Source organism: Mercenaria mercenaria, chromosome 3 (genome assembly GCF_021730395.1).
Source record: "Mercenaria mercenaria strain notata chromosome 3, MADL_Memer_1, whole genome shotgun sequence".
Classification (NCBI taxonomy): domain Eukaryota; kingdom Metazoa; phylum Mollusca; class Bivalvia; order Venerida; family Veneridae; genus Mercenaria; species Mercenaria mercenaria.
Window position 1 is genome coordinate 41,154,283 of NC_069363.1, and position 25,728 is coordinate 41,180,010.

Genomic DNA, 25,728 nt, shown 5'->3' on the forward strand with positions numbered 1-25,728 from the left:
AAATTTTATTAACAGACAATGTGCTGACAATATAATGATATTGTACAAATGCGAAACATTTCATTAAAATCTATATTGTACAATAATTCTACTTCGCAAAAACTATCATCAATATTGACTATTATGAAAACTTCTGTTAGGTCCATATGTCCAAACTTTAAATCAGTCTAGTAAAATCTCAAGCGCACGACCCCTGGACTTTGTTATTTGCGAATTTTCAAGATATATTCAGAATTTATTTTTAAAAATCAGGATCAAATTCTACTTTGTAAACAACATGTTAGTCCAAATGTGCAACACATATTTCAAATATTGTATGTGTATATAAAATTACTAAAAGGAAGGTTACTAGAGATCTACGAGAAAGACAAATATTGGAAGCAGTACCTTTAAACAGAAAAAAAGCTTTCTTACATACTGTATGGTTTTCATTTTCAGAACAATAACTTTCTCGAATTGTCTTAAGATATAAATACATACGGATTCGTGGACATTGCAGCGGGTTCATAAATGCCTTCCATGAGGGTATGACTGTACAGCATAGTTGCTGATGGTCTAGCCCGAGGCGAATTGGTTTTATTTGTCCTGAATAAATGAAAAATGTAATGCCAAATGAGAAAATAATGATGGTGATTACATCAGACTCAGATTTCATAAAACATAATTCTGTCAGATCGACGAACATTGGCTGTTTAACGGTCTTAAGATTATTGATAAGCAACGGTGCAAAATCTACAACACTGACAGTAGTGTACAAACGAGATTAATTGCTCAATCCGTGAAGTTTAGTCACTGACAGGGGTGTATTTTTCACTAGCAATTTTTGAATGATGTGGTCTACAATTGTGACTATTACACTTTTTGGATTTGGTTTTAATTATTTTCTTAATTACAGGTAAGTCTTCAGTATTTGATCAAATGTGAAAAGTCTGACATTGTATATAGATTTCTTTTAATAAAAGAGAAAAATATGTAAATACACATATAGATTCAACATACAAAATGTAGTGGAATAAATGCCATTTTTCATCTAATGTCGTTCTGTATTCAGTTCTATTCAAGTCTCTGCATTAAGATTGTGTTATGCTTATCAATATTACCAAATAGTAATGACAACGATTCGTAATCTTTTCATGACAGCGATGTTTTAGCTAAACAAAAACATGTACATTAAAAGGTTTAATACTAAATGCAAACAGGGACAAATGTCCATTACAGAGACTGGCTGGATTGGGAAAAAGACCTAGTGCTTAGTATAAATCCTGGATCCTGCAAAACTATCATAAAAGGTATAGTAGGCAAACGTATTTAACCATTAGATATATTGATAAAGTTTTTTTTCTGTACCATGTTCTGAATCCAGTCGTATAACTTCCTGTCGTTTTTTATTTACTGTTATGAGCAACTTCTTTCTTGCAGGCTATTTTACCTTTGTTATTGTAAAATATTTCAGATTAATTTGAATGCAATGGCTTCGATTTCCCTTTTTTATATTTTATACCTTACCACATTTATCTGTTGTCATCACACGAATAATAACATTTGAAAATGTTTGATAAAGAGGCTTCCCAGTTTTACAATATAAAAGTCCGTTTGCAATTCTAGATAAAATTCATAACAAATTTCTTTAACTAAAATGGATTTGTTGAAACTATTTATTCAGTACACAAGCAAGAATGTTGATAGAAAACCAGAAAAATTCTGCGAAAATCAATGAACAGAAAACAAAGCATACCCTTTTTCTATGGATAGATAACTCCACCAAAATCATTATGCTTAATTCTGCGACTTGCATTTATGGTAAAATAATAACGTTTCAAATCTTATATTGAATTATTGAATCAATGGAAACATGTGGTGATTGATACTTATGTTCTATCACTGTTATTTCAGACGGTGGGTCAGAAGATGTTACTCATATTGGAAACGGTATTGTTTTGATGTCAACGGTAAAAATAATTGTTATTGTGTATAAAAATATTGGAACATTCACAATAAAGAAACTTTCTAATACAAGTAGCTGGAATCTTATAAGAAAAGATTTTTTTCACTAAAATTGCTTTGTTTTTTTTCCCTTCTGTTCATAGACATAAACAATTGCTACACATGTTAATTGATGTCAATTTATTACTGTAAAGTGATTATGATATTGAAAATATATACAATTCCATCTTATTTTTGATTATTTATTAGTAATCAACTTTATCTTTAGGGTTTTGAATTTTTTGGACCGCCTGGACAAATCAAAGCCGTTGACTTGAATAATGGAAACAAGGTGATGACATTAAATATGTCAAATGTACCATCAAGGACAGACTTCCTGTCGGCGCCTCATGGAATCACCACTTGGCGGGATCCAGATACAGGTCCAGTATTCATCTCTATCTCGTGATATTATACATATGATATTATATAAATATCATATGGCAGCGTGTGTGACATTGATATTGTCAAACCGAGGGCAGAATGTCACCCGAGGCAAAAGCCGAGTCTGACTTGAAACAATTACGTATTCTACCGGCCATAAGAACATTAGACCGAAACTGTTATAATGTTTAGAAAAAGTATTTTATAGAAAGTTATGTAACAAAGGCCAATGACTATTTAAAGGATGGATTCATACACTGATATTTTCAGCTGTTTTTATAAGCACTTAGCAATTAACATTTTGGGATTTATTGTTTAGCATTTCTCAAATAACGATTAGCATTAATTTTATCGTTTGACAATTACCGTTTGAGTGTCATTTTTTTGACATTCAGCATTTGGCAAATAGCATTTTCATTAACTTTTTGTCATCAAGCATTTTGCAATTAGCATGATGCACCGGCCCTCATTACCTTAGTAACATTTGTTTCGAATTTGGACATGGGGTGATAATTAGTCCTTCGATTTTTCAGACCAACTGTTTCTGTATGTGATATGTCACCCAAAGCCAGAAGATCGAATAGAAGTGTTTGAAGTCCTCAAGCCTCTCACCTTGAAATACATACGGACAATAACAGACCCGAAGTTTGACTTGTACGTTGATTCAAGTTATCTATACATTCTTAAAATGTTTTAGAGGCTAGGGGTGCCAGGTGATATTTGTTTATTTACTCAAAATTTCGAGAAACTAAGTAGAAATTTCGAGATACTAAATAAATAACGTCAGTCGAAATTTCGACTTAGTATCTTGCCAGGATATCATATACATATATAACATGGTCCGGTGGTAGAGGCAGGAACTAGGTGGAAACCCTTCCAGATACGGTGAAAATAGTAACATATTCTAAGTTCGAACTTCTATGGTGTCTTGTCAAAATCTAGAGCTTCCCAGGTATCCGATCTGAAACGGACTCATAACTACACGTTCGTGTAGGTTATGTTATATCCTTGCCATGAGGGCTCAAACTGAATCGAGGGCCTTCCAAATTAAACATGGTAAAAATAGGGGTAGTGATTTTTTTTGTAACACCGAACGCCTCCACGTCTCTAGGGCTACTAGAGAAATACAAAATGTACCCATCTCAGCCTACATTTACTGCTGCAGACAGTATCTCGAAATTTCGAAATGATAAATAACATTCACCCTACACTAATGCTGCCATTCATTTTGCTAAATATTTTTGTTATACTTTTTGTAGAAACACAATTACACATCGTCCTGTTATAGTACAAAACAGTCTTTTCAAATTAGCAAAAAGTGCACATATAAGTGAACCTATAAAATGCTTCAATCTCGAATTTTCCTTTTTTATTTTGTTATGTAATACATTATTTTCGTAATGAGCATATACAATGGCAATTCTGGAATGCCACAGAGTATCTTTGTTATGCAGACAATATAATGCATGTAAACTTATTTCTTAACAACAGTATGAATGATATGGTTGCCGTGGGAAGAGACAAGTTCTACATCACAAAATTCGCCCGTTTTCGTGAGTACAATCGGTACAACTTAGAGATGTTCAGTGGCATGAAGTTTGGCGGGATATTTTATTATGATGGTCACAAGGCTCGAGAGGTTGCTTCAGGTTACTATATGCCCAATGGAATCAACATCTCACCAGACAAAAAGTAAGTTCATCCTTCCTAATGTACTAAACTTATTTGTGATGTTGTGATGGTAATATATAGCACTAAAATGTAATACATACGAAAGAATGTAACACTGTAACAGTTTGATCTAAATATCAGTTTCTTGTACGTTAATGTTCGTAACATATACCAAAAATATATTAATTTCATTTAAGGTAGTTCTACACGTCTGATAAACCGTAAGTTATCAAGTTATTTATCCAGAATATGGACGAATTAATATATAGACAATCTGTTTATTTACGACCTTGAGAAAGTTCATGAAAGTCTATAGAGTAGAACATTTTTAATTCGCGAAAATGTCATCAAAATGGTGAGTTTCCAATAGACACCATGTATGAAAACTTACTAAATGTCTATATTTTCAAAACATTTAACGAAACAAACAAACATATGTTCTTTCCAATTTCATCCATCGAATTCTGTTGGTGTATCCTAAAGTTTAAAAATAATGATTTAACAAGCTAATCGAAGCTCCAGACTTATCTTAACTTGCAGTAGACGGAGGGCAAAATATTTTTAGAGATTGAACGTCGTCAAACTCCTTGATAAAATATTATCTGTAGGCAATAAAGTCATATAAAATATCAAAAATAATACAAGACCTTTCATTCATAGACCCACCGACATGTGAGGCGGATATGGTAATAGTGTCCGGGGTCTGTCCGTACATCCATAACTTTTGTTGGCCAGGAGCATAACACTATTGGAGTGATTGTGTTAAAACGTCATCTAATGACGGAGGCCAATAAGAGATTGTGCAAGTTTAAAGAATCATAGCTTTACTGTGCTCTCTTTTGATTGATTTCCGTTTCTAGTATTTATTTATTATTATAAATTATTCATTACTACCCCTTTTGTTTAGGGCATAACTCCAAACCTATTAAAGGGTAAGTTTTAAACTTTACACTTTGACAGAAACAGGCAAAATATGAAAGTGCAGTGTACTGTCTTCCGTACCTTTGGAATTATCCCTTTTTATATGGTCTTGATACATTTTATTTATTTGGAACATAACTCGTAAAGAACGTAGGCCATTGAAAGAGATTGCAGTGAATAAACCAATTACTCTATAACTAATTTAGTACTTTTTTAGATAATTTCCCTTTATTTGATTTACGCATAAAACTGTTAAAGGGTGAATAGCTCCAAAACTATCTAACTGATTTCTTGAAAACTTCACAAAATGATAGAGGCCATTGAGAGAAAGCGCACTGTACATAGACTATAACTCATCTTTGCTTCAATTACTATTCTGTTACTTTTTCAATTGATTACTAATGTAAACATATTGAACACAGTAGTTCCCTTCTTCTCTAATATGCATCCAATGCACTATTTCTAAATACTTCCTCTTCTTGGCCATCTTTTACACGAAAACTTTCCTTTGGCGGTGGGGTGCCCATGTCGGCCGTGGCTCTTGTTTTCCTTATCTTTGTATTTAATTATATATTTTTATTTTAGGGTTGTGTATGTAGCAGAATGGGGAACAAAGACATTAAGAGGTTTCCGGAGAGACTCGTCAAACAACCTTGCCGAAATTTGGGTACGGTATTTATTTTATTTTTTTTTTATCTTTTTGCAGTTTAGATACGCATCAATGCAAATATTATATCATCTTATATGAAAATCCTTACATATTGGTATTCTTGCAATGCCCGGTCCTAATCAGTTTAAAAAGCTAATGCCACTGTTGATTGACCATAAATACCGGAATGGTGTATACAGCATGTCCTTTTATAACAGTTAGATAAACAGGAGAAGTGCGAATAAATCTGCTTGGGTGAATTTGCTGGTAAATAAAACTATCCAATGAAATAAGCTAGATTTAGCACTGAAGAGACATGCGGAAATTAAATTTTTAGATTAATTAAAGAGAAATAACTCCGGTGTAGGTGTATATAGTCTCATCAGATTTGCTGGAAATCATCCTCTAATTTATTACAAATATTAATACTACTCATACCCAATATCAACTCGATGTGACTAACCATTACCAAAATATAGCTGCAGGAGGATGTAAGTTTTTTTTAGTTAAGGTACTTGTGCACATTCGGATAAATTTTTACTACCTCGTAGAATCTGATTAAACCACGATTTTTCGAAACTTCAGAATATATTATACGAAAGTTCGGCAAATGAAAAATAGCCTCGTTTACTTGTTGTTTTTTTTTTTGTTGTTGTTTTGTTTTCTTTTGTCAGACCGATATGAAAATATTGGTACTCCGGACAATTTCCACAGTGAGCTCTTTTGGTTACATTTTAGTGAAGAAATTCCATAATGCAGATTTCAATGACATTCTTCATGGTTGTAGATTTGCCTATTTTCATGTGGCCAAATAAAATGTGTAGGTTCGTGTGCCTAATATTTCGCAGTTTGAAAATAATCAATTAGATTAAATTGCTGCTTTATTTCATGTTATTATTCTGAAATGTTCCATCAAAACCTACATCTGGTCAAAACTAACCGCAAGGACAATAACACTTACTGTTTAACCACTAACTGTTTGACACTTGATACACGGGATATAACATATACCCGCAACATTTATTTTACCCGTAAAATGGCTATCAGGGAAAGGATTTCCAGATTAATCCCGTTACGCCGTCATTTCCGGTTAATCAAACGGGTAAATACCTCGACTAAAAGGGCAATAAATCTTGGCTTACCTACTTCACCTCAGGAAGTAGACATGAGTAATTACATAAATCCACACTAAATATCAACACAAGCTAACCATTCAGTACTAAGATATGACTTCAGAAAGACAAAAGTTGCAGGTAGGTAATAAATTAATACGAATCGTATTTTTTCGTTACAGAGCACGTACACAGGAACTGGTATTGACAACATTGAGGTTGACCCCGATACTGGTGATCTCTGGATTGGTAGCCATCCCATAACATGGAAAATCATTGACCCATTCTTTGGTAGTCTTCCTCCGGGACAGGTAATTTTAAAGGATATGAAGAATTTAGAATTACTTTAAAACATCTCATTACATTGTGTTTGGGGGGAGGGGAGGGAAGGTGGTGTGGGCCAGGTAAATTTCATCAAAGAAACACATTTTCTAGCTCATTTAATTGTCATGATGTAAATATCTTTACTGTCATACTGGGTTATATTTGGCTTTTTTAAAGTTTATTTGACTTTGTGCAGACTAATGCACCTTTAATGAAATCCATTCTAACAATGTTTAAAACTATCACAATACTCCTTATTTTCTTTTCAAAATAAAGCAAGATTTCTGTTCGCATCTATTGTTTGTAGACAAAAATTAAACATTTCTATGTTTGTATGTATTTAGGTGGTTCGAGTGAAGATGCAAGATAATGCAGTGTCGGAAATCGAAATCATTTACCAAGACGACGGGACAAATTGTGCCGGATCAACTGCAGCTACCTATGCCGCCGGGAAAATGGTTGTTGGAACAGTTAGAGAACAAACCGTTGTTTGCGATGTTAAATATTTAACACCAAACTAAAGTGCTTGTGTCTGTTGTATTTGCAGAGACTTCCTGCACGCATGCGCAACTCATTAGATTATAGATTTACATAAGCAATTTTAAGTATGAATTTGTAAACCTGAATCTCAGATTTAGATCTAGTTCATAGTTACGGACTAAGTCGAGTACGTTATACAATTATGTTGAAGATGTATGAATTATTTTGCTATGATCAGATTTATCAGGTATTCTAATTTACGAATAAAACACTATGCAACCTCTGTGTAACAACATTGACGGGATGAATGAACTGTACATGTTGTTCATGTTAACCTAAAGCAGTTCGATCTCGTTGAAATGTGACTGACTGATGATGCTATATGGAATATTATTAACATGTCTAAACTTTGACCGAAAATGTTTAGTAGACTGTTTTGAAAGTTCATGCATAAAATAAAACAATCAACAGAAAAGCTGCCTTCAGATATGGCCTAAGAAACATTAGATTAAATCTATCCTGGAATTCAGACTAGCTCTCTACAAAGTTAGGGTGGACGCCTTTGTCTCGCAACTACGGTATGAACTATGGTCAAAGTAATACTTTTGATCAGAAAAAGCCTCTGATTTAGGATAGGTTTTCGTGACAAAGTTAAACAGTTTGCCGAAATGGGCGTTGTGATGAGCCAGATATAGTTTTATTTTATAACGACGGCCTGTGTACTTTGTATTGAGAGAGGCTAACCTGCAGATGTTGTTACTGTGGAGAGGCTGATTGAAAGTATTACTTTATTTAGCGGAAGTTCAACATCTCGTTTTGTAAGTAATATATTATCAAGAAAAAATAAATACATTGTTAATATATCAATGTATTATTTTATCTGCAAAATCTGATGACTTAGAGAACGATATTTTTATCTCATGATTTCTTCTGAAATCAAAGTAAAACTAATATTTACGTTTTGTTTCGTCGGATATCGCAGTATGAAAGTCCTGATAATAAGAAGTTTAAAGAAGAATTTCTGTAAAAATATCTTACAGATGATATTGTAACAATTGTACGGATGAATGTGCAAACCGGACTTTCCGGCTGAAGGACCACTGTGTAGGAGGTAATGAGGCTATGTTGAGGTACCGCATAAATAGTCACCCACACGCAAGATGACCCCGTCCGCACCTACAACTCGAAAGAAAGATTCTGTACAAACTTACTGCAAATATCAATGAATGAATATAAACGTTTATTCCTAAAAACATTATTTGAAAAATTACGTCATGAGTGACAGAATAAATGCCTTTGTTTACAGTATATATTTTCTAGAGTACTCTTACATCCGGGTAAAACGGTTTGTCCAGCATCGGTGGAAACACCGAAAACTCGAGTACAGGTCTTACATGCCTGTCTTTGTATGACAGGTTTTTCCAAAACCACGGGATACCTTGGAATGTGGTGCCGAACGTTTGTGCTGTTTCGTATCCCTGTCTTACACCGGATATCAAATGTCATCATAATTATTATTATTATTACTTGACATTGAATTGATTTTGTTCAAAGATATTGTAAATTATAAAATCGTTAATGTAGTTTATGAAGTCAAAATTCAGACTTTTGCGGCAATTGAAGAAAAAACAATATATAAATGACAGCTTCACTAACAGGCATGAAGCGTTTAGACGTAGCAGGTGTCTTCAGATTAAAAGTAAAGTGTTCCCCTCGCTGAAAATAAATGTTAAAATGCAAAACCTGTAATGGTCCAGTTAAGTCTACACAATCTTACTTAAGACATGGACCTTTTCCTACTGAGAGGAAACCCACAAATTAATGCATATATAATTTTGAATTGGAATCGACTAAAATTGCAGGTAGGAGGTGGACAGCCACTCATATATTCTAGTCAGGAGTCATGCCAGACAGCAGTGTACGGTGTTATTCCTCTGGTTTTATTGCTATACGTTTCTGTTGATCACGTTGACGTTGTTGTGAAGTTTTTCGAATTTCAGAAGAATTTCATTGTTTGTCATTGGGATGGACTGTTACTATGTATATTTCAACAAACGAATCAGCCGCGCTCTCTAAGCTACCTTGATTTAAAAAGACCAGTCATTTCTTATAAGAGTATTAAATAACTAAAAATTCGCCTTTTATAGTTCCATTTACATCTTCTACCGTTATAATGTTACTATTTATTTCGGCCGCTTTTTCTAGACAAGTATTAATTCTATCCCAGAAATCAGCAAGTGAATTTGGTAGTCTGTATAGCGTGCAAATTGCTTTGGCCGAAGTGAAGATAAGGTATACATTAAAAGCCCGCCGGAGTGCGCACTTTTGTCTTTACGAAAAACCGTATCAAAACCATCAAAGTATCGTCATCTACATCAAAAGATAAATGAGTTTCTGTGAAACATACAATACTGTTGCTAAAGTCTGAAAATGTGTCCTTAACGTATTTCATTTTATTTTGAATACTGCGTATATTTAAATGGAAAATTGTGAGGCATTCTGTACTACCTGGTCCGGGATTTTCTTCTACATCACCAGACAGTATAAGAATTAATTTGACCATAATAGACGAGAATACAAGTTGAATTGATAAATCAAAGTTGCACTGTTCATTGCTTAACAAATCTCGTGAGTTGGTATATTACATACAAGAAGAACAATAACAAATGAAAATTCAATACAAATTAAACATCTCCTTGTACAATTTGCATGAACTTAGCCAGAGTAGCCGAAGTAGCCATGGTTAGGGTTAAGGTTAGGGTTGGTTTCTGGCTACTCTGGCTGTTCTGATTGCTCTGGCTAAATTCACATACATCCATATACAACACAATTTGCGATACAATATGTTGACTTGATTTAGAAATGTATTAAGTAAAACTGCGAAAATTACATTTAATAAGCAAGTAATGCTTAAATGCGAAATGTAATGCTTAAATGCGAAATGTAAGTTTCTTGGTAAAACTCTGTCCCTTATGTTTATATTAAAGTCCAATGGCCAGTCTCCATGACGTTATGTAATCCATGGGAGAGAAGTATCAAGTCAGATATGTTATAGAGTCTGGCCATTGGACCAAAGTTGTCAATTGGTGCAGTAGGAGCTGATACGAACACACAGGCAGTCGAACAAAACAAAGGATTAAAACTACACGAAACATAATTTGCAAAACACGAAAGTTTGGGTTACTTAAGCGGAAATTTCTATTTATAAATCACGAAATTTTAGGTTAGTACGTCGAAATTTTGAGTAAGAATCTCGAAATTAACGAAGTGCATATTTTATCCTTTTCAGAGGACATTTTCAGTTTTTCCGCAGCAGGTTTTTTTTTTTGTTTGTTTTTTTTTTTCATTTTAAAGTCAGTGCAGGCAAAATAGGTAATGTTAACGGCTACTCCTGTCCACCAATGCCTATTTTATCAGCATTATCTAATTTTAGTGGTTTCTGGTTCTATTGACAAAAGATGGATCATTTAATTCGAATTAAATTAAATACTGTTGAGACGTATCAAACTTCTGTTTTTCTGTAATCACATTATCAGCTTGATGAATAATACTTTTTCTAGAATTGCTTGATTTGATTGCCAATAGCCAAGGTATGAATATTCTGCGCTAAACATTGGTTGGCGTGCTGACCAGTAAGAGAGCATTTTGACTTTAATTATGACGTCAAAATTGCCGCATAATGTCCGGTTCATTACAACTTGGATAAAGGAAGTCCAGCATTATTTTTATCAAACGAATTCGGCGAACATGTAAGAATGAAAACAATCAAGCTCTTCATGTGGTTAATTATGTAATGTACCACGGTTCATCGTGCAGGTGCTTGTTTAAATGTCTATGAAAAAGGAAGATGATCAATATTACGTATTCTCTAACCACTTATTTTATTGAACAGCGATTTTTATTCAGACTTAATAAAAACCTGTGTTATATTGCTCGGGATGGTTATGATACAATATTTTTGTTTCATAGTTGTTTCCCTTTATGTAGAATTCGCCATTTAACGGGGGACTGATGGTGATGAATATAGGATTTACATGCATGATTGATGGATGAATAGACTGACAAAATAATTTGATAACATTTCTCTACATTATAACAGTATTAGGTAATGTATTTTAAGTCATTAGGCAATCATATTTATGCTTTTGATTATCATAATAGTAACGTTATATCCCTTAGCCTTCAAATAGGTCAAAATATAGGATGGTAATTTTGATATAGGTTGGGATAGGCAAATCGTGTTCTTCTGGTCAAACAGCAGCAACCACTACCTTATCGGTTAGCATTTAATAGGAGATCGAATAAATGCATACTTATTGTCATAGAACGTATGAACGTGAATCTGACGGGTATTAAATTCATGTCCTAGATTTTGACACATAACTCGTGGCATTTTTTGTTGCAGTTTCCGGCTATTTCTTTGAGTTTTACTTATTTTCACAGAGAGACTTTGGAGCCGTTTGGTGGGGGGGGGGGGGGAATGGTGTGTATAGCCAGAGAAAATAATAGAAAATACATAGTTCCTGACTATTGACTATAAATCGTTGAAAGTTAAAACATACTAAAATTTACAGCACAAAGTTAGATAGTTACTATTAGCACTTGCCAATTATATAGGATGCATTGAAAAGTGCATTAACATTACCATATTCAATGTATTTGTGCTCGATTTACTTGAATAAACAAAATTTACAAATTTTAAGAAACCATTTTAACAGGTAACAGAAAATTTGTGATTTTCAATTTTACTGTAGGCCTACAAACACAGAGCTCCAGATAAGCTTTTGGTGCAATTGGGTATTTACCCATCACTTTTTGTCTGAATTGGGTATTGGAAATCTGAATTGGGTAAAAAAATTATCATTACCCAGCCTTTTCAGAAGTAATTGGGTATTTGCTAAAACTAATTGGGTATTTCGCAAATCTCGCACAATCAGTTATTTTTTTCTTGTGACTTACACTGTACACTGGATGAAACATGCTTCATACAGTATATATCATTAATCAGGTTTAACTAACTACATAGAAGAACTTTAATGTTTAATACAAAAATGTATTTAAAATTGGCATGAAATGTGATTATATGTAAAACAGTATCATTGACTACTACCTTTAAAAAAATAAAAGTGATAATCAGCATCTTGCAATCATAACACTGTACTGTTCTAAATTTTGTAATGTTCCAGCAAATTTAAGAGAGTAAAATTTAGACACAATGGTTTTTTACTAAGTCATACTGCAGCCATAAATTTGGACTGCTGCTACACACAGTAATGTTCAATGATTTTTAAGACAGTTTTTGTTTTTTCACTCTTGGTTTGTATTCAGTGAATAGTCTGCCCTTCCTTCTTTTTTTCCTTTTCATCCAGTGAGTAATAGCTGGCTTTGCATCAAATATAGATATTGGAGGTCCCAACATACAGATTAGCATTAAAGAATTCAGCTTCTCAGATTTAAGAGATGCTCTTAGTTTATTTTTTAACCTGTTCTGTGTGCTGAAACTGCGCTCACATTCAACACTTGTTAATTGAAAACACATAGCTATTTCTGCCAGTTTTGCACAATTAGGCATGATATCATGGTGGACAAGCATTACTCTTTTACATATTTTCATAGTGTTCTGGTTTGCATATGTTCCTCTCATCATACCCTGCAACCTTATCCATTCATCTTTTATCTTATCAGGATCCAGTAAGGGCTGAACAACTTTAACTTCTTCTTCAGGACCTTCTAGTAAATTTCCACTGACAAGCTTTACATTTTTCTCATAGCCATAAAAAGAAGCTAAATGTTCAACTGCCTGATTGCATTCATCTTGACTACTCATATTGACAATGGCTGGCTCAAACACTTTGCTAAAATCATCTAATATCTCACCGTCTCTCATTTTCAGCCTTTCCTTCATTTTTTTCCTGATGTTTTTTACATAATCTTTTCTGATGTTTTCAAACTCACTTTTCATGTTAGCATGGGAAGTTAGCTTTTCTTCACCGAAGAAAACACCATCATCCTTCTCTTGTATTTCTGCCTTCATTTCTGTTAAACATGTTCCATCTTCTGTTTCTAATGTCCCAAGTTTAGCTAATGTTCCTTCAATTAATGGTACAACCTCACTAAACAACAGGTTTTTCTTTTGCAGTGTACTACTTAGAACAGCTAATTCATTGTGAACATCAAGCACAAAAGCAATGAGTAATGCAACTTTATATGAACAAAAATGCTTGTATAAACCCTTTGCTACTGGATTTTTGTCTGCAGCAAATTTTGACAATGTAGCAAGGACAGACCCATAAGATTCATATACAGCAGAAACAGCATTTCTTAACCCAAGCCATCTGATTGATTAAGGCTCTTTAATTGAAATATCTGGCTCCTCCAATAAATTCTGAATTTTTTTAAGTGTGAGTGTTCTAACACTTGAGGCACTTATAAAGTGATATAAAGCATTAAACTTATCTCTAAATTTTTTAAGATACTCATTTTTTTTCATCGAATCTGTGCATGCCAAATTCAGCCTGTGTGCTAGACAGTGTGTCTGAATGATATATGGGCTATATTTACTTTGCATCTGTACACCAACTCCCATTTTTTTGCCAACCATTACAGCTGCACCATCTGCTGCCAAGGAAGTACACTTTGATAAGTCAAGACCAAGTTTATCACATTCATACACAACAGCATTGACTACAGTATGAGCACAACCATCATCAAGTGGTACATTACATAACATGTGAGTCTGAGGCAGTCCTGCTTTTATATACCTAACACAAACACTAAGTCGCTTTTCAACAGTCACATCTGTACTCTCATCCAACATCAATGCAAATACATTAGATTCTTTTATTTCATTCACTAACTTACTGGTTAAGGTACGGGATATGCTTTCCTGCATGTCAGTTACAGTATCCCAGCTTAGATGTGTGTATTTAACATCAATGCCATTAATTTTCTCTAACTCTAACAAACCATTTACAGTTTCAGATGAAAGTATGAAAGTTCAGACTTGGCAGCAAAATATACTGTATTAAACACAATTCTGTCTTCTTGGTTAATAACAACTTCATCTTCACTTTCATCATTAGATACCATTTCAGTTATGTTCTCCTTTTCCAGGTTAAGACAAACATTTTTATGTTCAGCACTGTCATTATGTCTAGTTATACTTGACATCTGTATACTAGGTGTGCCATCAAAAGCCCAGACACTCGTCAGCTTCAATTTGGTCTTCATTGAGCAACATGATTCACACTTCAGTTTCATTGGTGTACCATCATCACCTTCCAAAACCTATTGAAATAAAAAAAATAAAACTTTTTAATTTAATTGACAATGTTAATGCACTAACATACAGAAAAATGCATGCACAATTTCCTTAGCCCATGTTCTTTGTTCTGTATTGCTAATTTTATAAATCTTTGCAATAATATATAAATAATAATAAATAATACATAACTGGCAGACTGGCCGAGTATGACATGACATGTTACCCACTCATTTCTGGATAATATTTTGCATTTTCCACAGACTACACATCTCAAAATTGTTTTTCTTCATGCCTGTACTGTAAGCAATGTAAACATTGTTTATTTTAATATATAGTTCTGATTATGTGTACCTTTAACCAAGGATATTTTCTGCACCAGTCATTCAGTGTTTTTTTGTGTGACTTTCGTCCCATCGTGCTTTTTTTCAATTTTTATGCAGTCAGTAACCAACTCGTCGACAATGTCCCGAACTATATGTTCGCCGAAACATTCACTCTCATGTAAGATCTCCTCAAGCATAGGTGAAATTATATCGTCTAATACAGATAGCTTTCTGTGTTTAGCAGTAAAATATCCCTCGATTTTGTTTTTTTGTTCAGCCACAACGGTTTTTCTGCGACCTCTTTTGCTAGAAGTTGCCATTTTTACACAATTTCAAAGTGTCCGAGTAACACCAATTAGCCGATTGAATGGTCCTGTAATTTTTCCGATAAACAGCGACCTGTGCCGCGGTAACGTATAGGTTAAAGGTCAGTAATTCAAATCCTTCTTTGTTCCATATAAAAAACCACAACTTCATGTCGTCTTTACGTACCTTTAGAGAACATCACTTTTTCCTACACCAATTTTTCATGAAAGTTCTATCACAAACTAACGAAAAAATGAAAAGAAAATAGGGGGTTGAATAGTTCCTAGTGAAATGCCAGTCAGTTGTGGTCTGCTACCCTGAAAATGGCGCATATTTGCTCTCCTCCGCGCAATAAACACCTACTTCCGGTTTCGATCTGCAAAACTTGCCATGTGGGTTGTATGAACATGAAAACCGTCCCATTTCATGCAGAATGTATTCTAGTAGCGAAAAAGTGTGATAAAAGCACTCGTTCTACACGAATTTGCGCAGAAAATGGGAAAATTAGGATCTATTTATTATGGACTTCTTTCGACTACACCACGGAAGCACATTTTCGACCGAATTACTGACCTTATTCCTATAAGAAATGTTTCTTATCAAATTTCACACAATTTTCATCTCTATTTCCAAGAAAGATGTAATACCAAACATATTGCCAAGTTTCATTGTGAAATTTCGAGATTTTAGAGAAATATAGACATTTTATAGAAGCCACCCCCTACCCATTTACAGGGCTAAATTTTGGCCTTATGGACCTTTTATTGTATATTTTGTTAAAAGTTTCACTCTTTTGCATCATTTTTCACTGGGATTCTGAAATATCATTCATTCCGTCATGAATAAGACCCAGAAGGATGCATTTTGTGCATTTTCTGACATTCTGGAGACAAAGTATTGGCTTTTTAATCCCAGAAATCGCTGCTTAAATAGGCGCATATACATAAAATAAGGTCAAAATTCAAAAAGTTTCAAATTTCATTATTATTTTGCACTGGAAACACTATTTTATATCATATACAACCGATTTATGGCTATAAAGACTAATTGCGATGTGTCTCGAGAATAGTCTTATTTCAGCTCTTATAGGTTAAAGGTCAGTAATTCAAATCCTTCTTTGTTCCATATAAAAAACCACAACTTCATGTCGTCTTTACGTACCTTTAGAGAACATCACTTTTTCCTACACCAATTTTTCATGAAAGTTCTATCACAAACTAACGAAAAAATGAAAAGAAAATAGGGGGTTGAATAGTTCCTAGTGAAATGCCAGTCAGTTGTGGTCTGCTACCCTGAAAATGGCGCATATTTGCTCTCCTCCGCGCAATAAACACCTACTTCCGGTTTCGATCTGCAAAACTTGCCATGTGGGTTGTATGAACATGAAAACCGTCCCATTTCATGCAGAATGTATTCTAGTAGCGAAAAAGTGTGGTAAAAGCACTCGTTCTACACGAATTTGCGCAGAAAATGGGAAAATTAGGATCTATTTATTATGGACTTCTTTCGACTACACCACGGAAGCACATTTTCGACCGAATTACTGACCTTATTCCTATAACCAGTCTGTTCTCCAGCGTTAAAATCTCGTACCCGTTCTGTAATACGGAAAATACGATACGCAAGCGACTTTTTATGAATTGGGTATTCGGAATTTTAATTGCGTTTCGGTACGCACACTATATAAGTTCAATTGGGTTTTCTGCAACTTTAATTGCGTAAATACGCAAATACGCAGCTTATCTGGAGCTCTGAAACATGATATTTTGTTGATTGTAAATATATACTTGGAGTAAAACAAGTTTGTGTAAATGATTTTGAACGTCTATATAGATGCGTCATAGATCGATTTTTATCTCGAGGAATCTAGTTTGTCAAGTCCATTCACATCCAGTTACTTAATTTTATTTAATCGCGCACGGGCAAAGTCCAATTTTATCTTTTTTGTGACAATAGAATTTATTGGTATCTTCAATTACGGTCATTTCAGAACACTTGTTAGGTTCGGTTCTGAAGTGTTACGACCAATGACATCTGTACTACTGTCACAGTGATTAAGCGGGAAAAGGTCTTACACATGGTCTTGTACGCGTATCTCGGGGGCTGGGAGCTCGGGCGATGCATCAGGATTTCATTGTATTTTTTAATTAACTCGACTGTTTAAATATTTTTCTTTTCCTTGATACCCTAATCACACATACGGCGCGGATAGCTACGTCTAGCCACGGATGGAAACGTAGTAATCCGTATCGACCCGTACCTGAGCCGTACCTCAAAGTAGTAATCCGTATCAATCCGTACCAACACTTGGTCAAAACGTACTCAAGACTTATCCCAAACTTGCAAGTTTCTCCAACTTTTGAACATGCACAAAAGTTTGAGCGATCCGTAGCCATTTGAGCGTGACTTTAGTCCAAATGGTTGAAACTTATTCATCCATAGTTAAACGTACTAAACATAGTTATCCGTACTGAAACGTACCTTGCCGTAGTTTGACATGATGTCAAAGATAATCGTAATGAAAACACTGGCTACACATGGCCTATTTATATGAAACTTACCGACCCGTTACTAAACTTTAATACGAACGTAGTCATGCGTATTGATCCGTAGCTGAACGTAGTTATCCGAGGCTGCCCGTATTTAAGCGTAGTACAACGTAGTTCACCGCAGACCCGTCCACGCGCTGTGCAAGTTGCCAGGCGCAGTAAAACGTAGTTCAACGTAGTACGCCGTACCTATCCGTACTTATTCGCGTCTGTATCTTTTTGTTCCCCGTTTCTCACCATTTTTCCCGTACTAAGACGTACTGCTCCGTACGTATCCGTGCCCTACCCCCCCCCCCCCCCCCCCCCCCCCCACCCAAACACACACAGACCAATCCCCATCTGCACCGTACCTCAACGCACGGACATATCCGTATGTGTAACTGTAGCTTTAATATTGACATTAGGCTAAATCATAATAAATTATAATCATCGGGTCTTTTTGTAGGTTCTACCCTCATGCTTTTTAAGGACATCCGGCGTGGGCCGGGATTCGAATCCAGCTGTTACGATTTCTACATAAATATTCAGTCCGTTACATTTATAATAAAACAAATAAGTAAATAGTCTTCAATAATTAGGGGCCTACTTGGCCTAGTGCTTAAGGCCGCTGACTTCAAGTCAATTATTTGTATGACGTATTACCGCCCGAGTCTACAAATAGTGTTAAAACACGGTCTTGCTATAAATTATTTCGATTCTAATATGCCCTTATTCTAAAATAGTAGATAAAATATATAAGCGCTCTTTCTTGATCGCAACAAAAACATTGACGTCGCCGCACGTTAACGTGACGTCATTCTAGCGTAAGAGTGTTTTAACAGACAAAGGCATATTAGAATGTATAATAAAAATATGTAATATTACTAAGCAACATGTGGACTTGCCACCATAACTAAACGTTATAATTTTGATAACGGAAATGTAGATCTTGTTTAGAATTTGTTTTGGCTATTTTTTATCAAATGAACTTATTTAACGATGAAATGCAAAATATGATAAAGTCCCATCAGAATGTTACTTAATTAATACAATGACAAAGCTACGTATTGTGCTTATTTGCTACTCGCCAAACATAACCAATGTCTAAAACATTCTGAGAAAGCATGAATTACCAAGGTACTTTTATTTATTTATATATTCAACAAATGACGATGGAAATTTAAATTCTCCTTAAAATCCGGCGATCTACCAATAAGATAGTAATAGAGATTTTAAAGTGCCTAAATGTACGTATGTTGAACCGTAAATTTCACAGAAACGAATTATTCACACATGAAGAATTCGCATGAATTTTTCTCACGTGTGAAGAATTCGTTTCTGTAAAATTTACGGTTCAACATACGTATGGCAGTATATCCTGTAGATGTTTTAAGAATGTCCTGATCTTTTCATTATTTTACTTAAACTTTGTCGGGACAGTAGTGGAAATTTTAATTAAGTCCGGTGTACGGTAGATATTTGTTCTTCAGTATAAAGTTATGCGTTCCAATGTACAATATGGTTAATGAAATTCAAAAATCTCAAAGAATTACGTTATTTTACGTTTTTCCAGCATTAAAATTATGACGTCATGATTTTGTGTATGACGTTGCCAAATACCCTTGACGTTGTGCAGGTAAACTGATATGATTCAATAAAACCATGCGAAATTCATGAAATTGAACTAATTTTGTATGTTTTGCATGTAAGATCGAAATATCTTCCATTTGTGAACACTAAACTTTTTTTTTTCACTCGTGGCTGCGTCACTCGTCTGATTTTCACTCTATTCAAGGTCTTTGAAACAAACATATCCTCTGTATCATTTGTCCTTAAAGATAGTGTTCATGATCAAACAACATAAAATCTAAGATACATACAGTGTATATATATAGACAGCTGTGGTATGCTCAACAGAAGTATGTATTCAGTTTCAGTGTAAATCTGAAAAGCTATGAGAAAGGAGACGTTAATGTGTGAAAAAAGTATCAGAAAACTTTCCTCAGCATGTTCTGTCAGGTTGTGACAATCGCTCTGTTTGGATTTGGCTTAAAATATTTTCTTAATTACAGGTAAGTATATTTTACTACTCTTAATTTTGTAAGAATAAGAAACAGTTAGTAATTTCATATATATTTGAAAGTAATTATGTACAGGTATCGATCGTTTGGTCAAGTTTAAATTGTTTGTAATGTATTTGAAGTTAGCAGATGCACCAGGTTGACCTTAGGGTCTTAGAAATATTATTACTCTATATCGGTGAACTGACTATCATACACATTAATTGATCGTATCACTTTTTTCAAATACCCCGGAAGGATATATATTAGGTACTCCTTTTATCGATGTTTCTACAAAATTTCGTCCGAGAATGTAGACATTATCAAAAAATTCAAACCGTCAGAATTTTGAAAAGAATGCAATATTCAACATTTATCATTAGAGATAAAAATGGATATGTATACATTTGACTGGAAATCCCGTAACTGTTTGTATTATATTACACTAACATGCTTAGAAGCGAGTTTCAAAGTTGGAGTGGCTAGAAAGGTAGGCTGGAGGGGGGCGGGGGGATAGGCAGAGGGGTCAACGTACCATATACTGTCCCAAAAGATTTTTTTGACAACCAGAAAAGATAGGCACTGCATGAACTCCTTGCATCTAAATGCTCTCAAATTTTGGCCATTTCCCTTTAATTCTGTGCAAAACAATTGTTCTTTGTCCAAAGGTTGAGGTAGCCAAAACATATATTAGCTCCAAAACTCAAAGTTGGTAGAGGCAGGCCATCTCCTACTCCCCCTGCTCCTACACCTATGTAATGGAATTACGTGTCATATTTATGGTAGTGCGTTGCTTCTGTCACACAGACACACTAACAAGTTACTTGTGTAGCATTCTCAATATATTTCAGAGATTGGCTGGACTGGAACAAGGACCAGGTGTTTAACATCAAACCAGGCGCCTGTAAAACTGTTATACAGAGTAAGAAAAACGTGTGTGGAACCGAAATAATTAATGAAGTATTTCGGATATCTAATAATAAATCTTAAAAAAGACTTTTTTATATCTTAAAGAATTCCGTGCCCATCTTTCCCTAAATATTGTATCTGTAGATGTTTACTTCGAATATAGAAATTCATTAACAAATGTATATTCAGCTTTATTATTAAAGTATGAAGTAATACACATTTTTATGTTTAGTAATTGTTCATATTTTCAAATATGAAAATTGTGTCTAGTATACCTTTAAAAGTAAATCACACAAACCTTTATATATATGCACTGGCTGCTTATTTAGAAATAATTCCATCCTTCGTCCTATAAACACAAAGGAGAGTTATGCTACAAATAGCTGATCCTTCGTTCCTTCTAACGCACACAGTACACAAACTGCGATGCTTACTTCACTTCGCTGTGTGTAGCTAAAGTTTCATGTCTAGACATGTGCCATACGAGGGTGTGATGATGTTTCAAAACCAAGTAACAGTAGTTAAATAATTTATGATAATACATGTAGTCCATAGGAGCAACATAGTGACGCTCAAATGTGAGTGTTGTTGTACCATCAAAATCCTAGCTAATGATGTATGATGAGGTAATTAAAACTTCTAATTATAGAAAAGGTAACGAGGCACTAGAATTAGAACCAAATGTTGGATCTTAATTACTTAATTTGATAAGACGTAATAAATTACTGTATTGATTTTGAATACAACCTCAATTATGATTCCTTCACTTTTTTGAATAAGAGTTGTCCTCTATTGATCATGTGTCTTTATTATTATTGTTATTTATTAGAATGTGAATCTCATGTTTATGCTTTGTACATACTGAGAATTTAATTTAATAATAAACTTGGAAACCATCAGCTGTACAGAATTATATATAAAAGTAGCAATAAAAAGACATTTTAAAAAGTCTGGAAATATTATTTGAATTACATCAATGATTTTCAACACTACCTTTCTACGTTTTGCATTTTCAGAGGGCGGGGCTGAGGATGCTACACATATTGGAAATGGCATTGTTTTGATGTCGACGGTAATTATATTTTGCGCATGTTTCACGGAGTTGGTACAGAACTGCCTGACAGAAAAGTTTATTCATAGTTTCAGTTAATTGTTGAATATCTTTCGTTACCAATAAATTTATATTACTAGTTATGGGGTAGCTTGTATTAATGACTAAAGTAGAATGGGGACTTCCCAGATCTGTAAGAAGTGACTACGTAGGCTCTCCTTTCGAACAGCGACAGGCACTGATCTTTTAAGTATGTGCTTATTAGTTTTCTCTCATGAACTAACTTGATCACTGAGATGATTTGAACCCATAGCATGAGTTTAAACTTTTTGTTCACCTTTAATATTCCGAATGAATATACAGGGTTTGACGTTTTTCGGACCACCAGGACAAATCAAGGCGTTGGACCTGAACAATGATAACAAGTTGATAACATTAAATATGACAAATGTTCCTACAAGATCAGATTTTCTTTCGGGGCCTCATGGAATAACAACATGGCGGGATCCAGATACAGGTTTAGTTTTTCTCTTGGTAGATATAGCATAATCCTTTTCAGCCTGAAGTAGATTTAAAAAAAGCTGTCCGTGACCATGGCGATCATGTGTACGTTCGGACGTAGAATTTAATTGTGATACTTGTGTGATCTATTCTTTTTGACTGTATTACTAGTTTTAATGAGGTCGCTGACTTCCAACCACTTGCCCCTCACCTATATGGGTTCGAGCCTCACTCAGGGCATTGAATTCTTCATGCGAGGAAGCCACCCAGCTGGCTAAGGGGAGGTCGGTGGTTCTACCAATGTGCCCACCCGTGATGATATAATGCACGGAGGGCCACCTGGGGTCTTCCTCCACCCTCAAAGCTGGAAAGTCGACATATGACCTTTGCTTGCGTCAGTGCGACGTTAAACCCAATAAAAACTTTATTATATTAGTATATATATTTCATTTATTACTTTCTGTTAAATGTAATGTATTATAGCTTAAAATGTGTGAAAACTATTCATATTATTTTATAGTTAATATTGATTAATTGACAATATTACAGACCAGCTGTTTCTGTATGTGATATGTCACCCAAAGCCAGAAGATCGAATAGAAGTGTTCGAGGTTCTCAAATCTTTGACTTTGAAATACATACGGACAATAACAGACCCGAAGTTTGAACTGTAGGACTTTCTCCTTTATAATAATTAGTAAATACAATGAATAGCAATGCATTTTTCACAGTCTTCTAAATTTTTAAATAAAATATAATAGCTTAACGTTATATGTGATTGTTGAAATTCATCAATGAAAGGTATCTGGATTTTGATAAGGGGAAGATTGTTGAAAGATTATGTAAAAGACATTAAATACATTTTCGGTTTGTATGTAAGATCAAAATACCTTCTATATTCAAATAGAAATTATCGGTCACATTTCATTATAAATAATGTAGTTATTTTACCGACAGTATGAATGACTTGGTTGCCGTCGGAAAGGATAAGTTCTACATCACAAAGTCCATTCATTTCCGCAATTTCATGTGGTACAATTGGGAGATGCTAAGTGGTTTGAAATTAGGTGGAGTTTTTTACTACGACGGTCATAAAGCACGAGAAGTTGCCTCGGGATACTACATACCTAATGGAATTAACATCTCGCGAGATAAAAAGTAAGTTGATATCTTGGGGTAAGGAATGACAAACCCTCAGTGAGTCTTGGCATAAAGAAAGAGAAATAATACTTATGAACTTGTGTTTCAGATTCCAAGATTTTATCATGGGTTATTAGTATGATCATTATTTCACATAACGTACTTAAAACAAATAAAATTAAAGAGGGGTCTGTCTTCTGACTAATACGAAATTCTCTCAGAAATTAATCTAAAGTAATAGCTATTTATACGGTACCGTACGATTATCCATAAATTCTAGTGACCTATGACTAGACAGTCCTATATTGAACAGGTTAGTCATACGTGTGTTTTAGAAGGAAAACACACTGGGATGTCGTAGTCATCTCGTGCATATATTAAGATTGAAGAACGTTTTGTTGCAGCTGAATGAATTATGTTGTACTGTTTATGAGTCCCTAACGAGGGAACTTGTGGTTTAACCCGCGTCCATCCGCCTGTCAGCCAGTCACACAAAAGTCTCATCCATCTATAGCTATGTAAAAATCTAGACAAATAAAAAAAAAGCCAGTCTGTTGTTTAAATGCCGTTACAAATACTAGAGGTAGACGTCAAAGCCAATAAAGGTTCAGAAAATAATTGAGACTGAAAACTGAATCAAACTTCACGACCGCTATTGTCGGCAAGCTGAAGTTGGTTTGAAAATAACTTCTTTATTGTTGATACAGTATGTACGAATCTTCGAATTCTATTTTTCTTGTTTAACTACGCCTGTTTCTTTCAAGGGTGGTATATGTCGCAGAATGGGGAACAAAGACAATAAGAGGTTTCAAAAGAGATTCATCAAACAGCCTTATTGAAATATGGGTAAAGTAACATTTAATATTGTTATAGTTAACATGCAGTGGCAATGTAAAGACAAGTTCTTGTAAGATTTCGAAGTCCTACTGTAATAATGACAGACCAATTTGATTCAGAATCATATTGTAAATAAAATATTATATAAATTATATTCATATTTGCCAAAGGCATTTGAACGATGTAAATGCTTCTGAAAATAGAAGAAATGTGTACATGTAATAGCGTAGTTTTACTATACGCTAAGCATGACGGTATTCTAATAAAACGTGATGATACAGCATTCATGGACAACAGTCCACTTCAAAATCTAACCAGATTTATTAATCCATAGTCATTGCATCCATTTTCATTACAGAGCATGAACACGGGGACTGGCATTGACAACATCGAAGTTGACCCGGATACTGGTGATCTCTGGATTGGGTGTCATCCAATCACATGGAGACTCGTTGACATGTTCTACGGTTCTTTACACCCCAGTCAGGTAAGTGTCCAGATTTTAGCTCTAAGCTTACGCAATCATTACTTTTATTTCGATCGTCGTAAAATTTGACAAAACCATAATTAGTACCATTGAGGCAAATGCTCTGAAACCTGTGTGTGGTTCACTTGGATATTTATGTTGTGGCAACAAAAAGGAATTAAATCCGAGTATGCGACTATATGCATGAACGTTTGAACTGTACGATACTTTCTATTCAAACCCTGTGTGTTAAAAATACATGTATTTATCTACTGTTAGGAAAACATTCATTTTAATCTGTATGTATCCAGGTGGTCCGAGTCAAGATTCAAGATAACGCTATTTCAGAGATGGAAGTTATTTATCAAGATGACGGAACAAACTGCGCTGGATCATCAGTAGCCACTTACGCCGCCGGGAAATTAGTCATTGGAACTGTCTTAAAACAAGCAGTTGTTTGTGATGTTAATTACTTAACACCGAACTAGATCTCTGCCTGAAGTTGAAATTTAAAATCTGAATAGAGATCTTTTGGAAGCTGACAATTATAGAAACCTCTTACTATTTGTTCTAAATTTAATGTATTTGAAACAGGTGAAAAGAAATACTGTGTGTTTTGTCATTCGGACTACTTTAATGTAAAATGTGCGTGTTGTTTATGTATTAAATCTTATTACTTTATTAAGTCATTTTAGTTGATTATTTCCATTCGTATCAAATCAACGTACTTCACTGTTTCGAAAAGTGAGAGTTTCTTTTTTGTAAGAATTTCAAATTTCTAATCGTAAATCTTTTCAAAAATGTCTCTACATTGTAAAT

At 34.4% G+C, this 25,728-nt stretch overlaps 3 protein-coding genes across 5 annotated transcripts; 2 read left to right on the forward strand and 1 right to left on the reverse strand.

Annotated features, from left to right (window-relative positions):
* The first annotated feature begins 573 nt into the window (after positions 1–573).
* On the forward strand, positions 574–8,396 carry LOC123524988 (serum paraoxonase/arylesterase 2-like). Its single transcript, XM_045303649.2, has 9 exons — positions 574–895; positions 1,219–1,289; positions 1,894–1,949; positions 2,213–2,366; positions 2,901–3,021; positions 3,859–4,059; positions 5,545–5,626; positions 6,903–7,031; positions 7,389–8,396. The coding sequence occupies exons 1-9, from the start codon at positions 828–830 to the stop codon at positions 7,563–7,565; spliced, it is 1,059 nt and encodes a 352-aa protein (XP_045159584.1). The 5' UTR covers positions 574–827; the 3' UTR covers positions 7,566–8,396.
* A 3,111-nt stretch (positions 8,397–11,507) lies between these two features.
* Positions 11,508–25,594, forward strand: LOC123524989 (serum paraoxonase/arylesterase 1-like). Of its 3 annotated transcripts, none has more exons than XM_045303651.2 (10): positions 11,508–11,629; positions 19,877–20,017; positions 20,857–20,927; positions 21,931–21,986; positions 22,329–22,482; positions 23,016–23,136; positions 23,424–23,624; positions 24,371–24,452; positions 24,802–24,930; positions 25,221–25,594. In XM_045303651.2, exons 2-10 carry the CDS (start codon positions 19,953–19,955, stop codon positions 25,395–25,397), a joined length of 1,056 nt encoding a protein of 351 aa, XP_045159586.2. In that variant the 5' UTR covers positions 11,508–11,629; positions 19,877–19,952; the 3' UTR covers positions 25,398–25,594. The 3 variants fall into 3 exon arrangements, with proteins under 3 accessions (XP_045159586.2, XP_053394250.1, XP_045159587.2); XM_053538275.1 differs by having other exon boundaries at positions 11,508–11,538; XM_045303652.2 differs by lacking the exons at positions 11,508–11,629; positions 19,877–20,017 and having other exon boundaries at positions 20,857–20,938.
* LOC128555571 (uncharacterized) lies at positions 12,553–15,443 on the reverse strand. Its single transcript, XM_053538281.1, has 2 exons — positions 15,140–15,443; positions 12,553–14,811 (listed from the first exon to the last, which is right to left on the reverse strand). Exons 1-2 carry the CDS (start codon positions 15,200–15,202, stop codon positions 14,494–14,496), a joined length of 381 nt encoding a protein of 126 aa, XP_053394256.1. The 5' UTR covers positions 15,203–15,443; the 3' UTR covers positions 12,553–14,493.
* Positions 25,595–25,728: the final 134 nt, after the last annotated feature.

Coding starts and splice junctions, on each gene's coding strand:
- LOC128555571 (XM_053538281.1), bottom strand. CDS start 15,202: ATGGGACGAAAGTCACACAAAAAAACACTGAATGACTGGTGCAGAAAA. Junction 14,812..15,139: donor GAAAATATCCTTGGTTAAAG/GTACACATAATC, acceptor TTATTTCAATAG/GTTTTGGAAGGTGATGATGG.
- LOC123524989 (XM_045303651.2), top strand. CDS start 19,953: ATGTTCTGTCAGGTTGTGACAATCGCTCTGTTTGGATTTGGCTTAAAA. Junction 22,483..23,015: donor ATGGCGGGATCCAGATACAG/GTTTAGTTTTTC, acceptor ACAATATTACAG/ACCAGCTGTTTCTGTATGTG. Junction 24,931..25,220: donor GTTCTTTACACCCCAGTCAG/GTAAGTGTCCAG, acceptor GTATGTATCCAG/GTGGTCCGAGTCAAGATTCA.
- LOC123524988 (XM_045303649.2), top strand. CDS start 828: ATGATGTGGTCTACAATTGTGACTATTACACTTTTTGGATTTGGTTTT. Junction 896..1,218: donor AATTATTTTCTTAATTACAG/GTAAGTCTTCAG, acceptor TGTCCATTACAG/AGACTGGCTGGATTGGGAAA. Junction 1,950..2,212: donor GTATTGTTTTGATGTCAACG/GTAAAAATAATT, acceptor CTTTATCTTTAG/GGTTTTGAATTTTTTGGACC.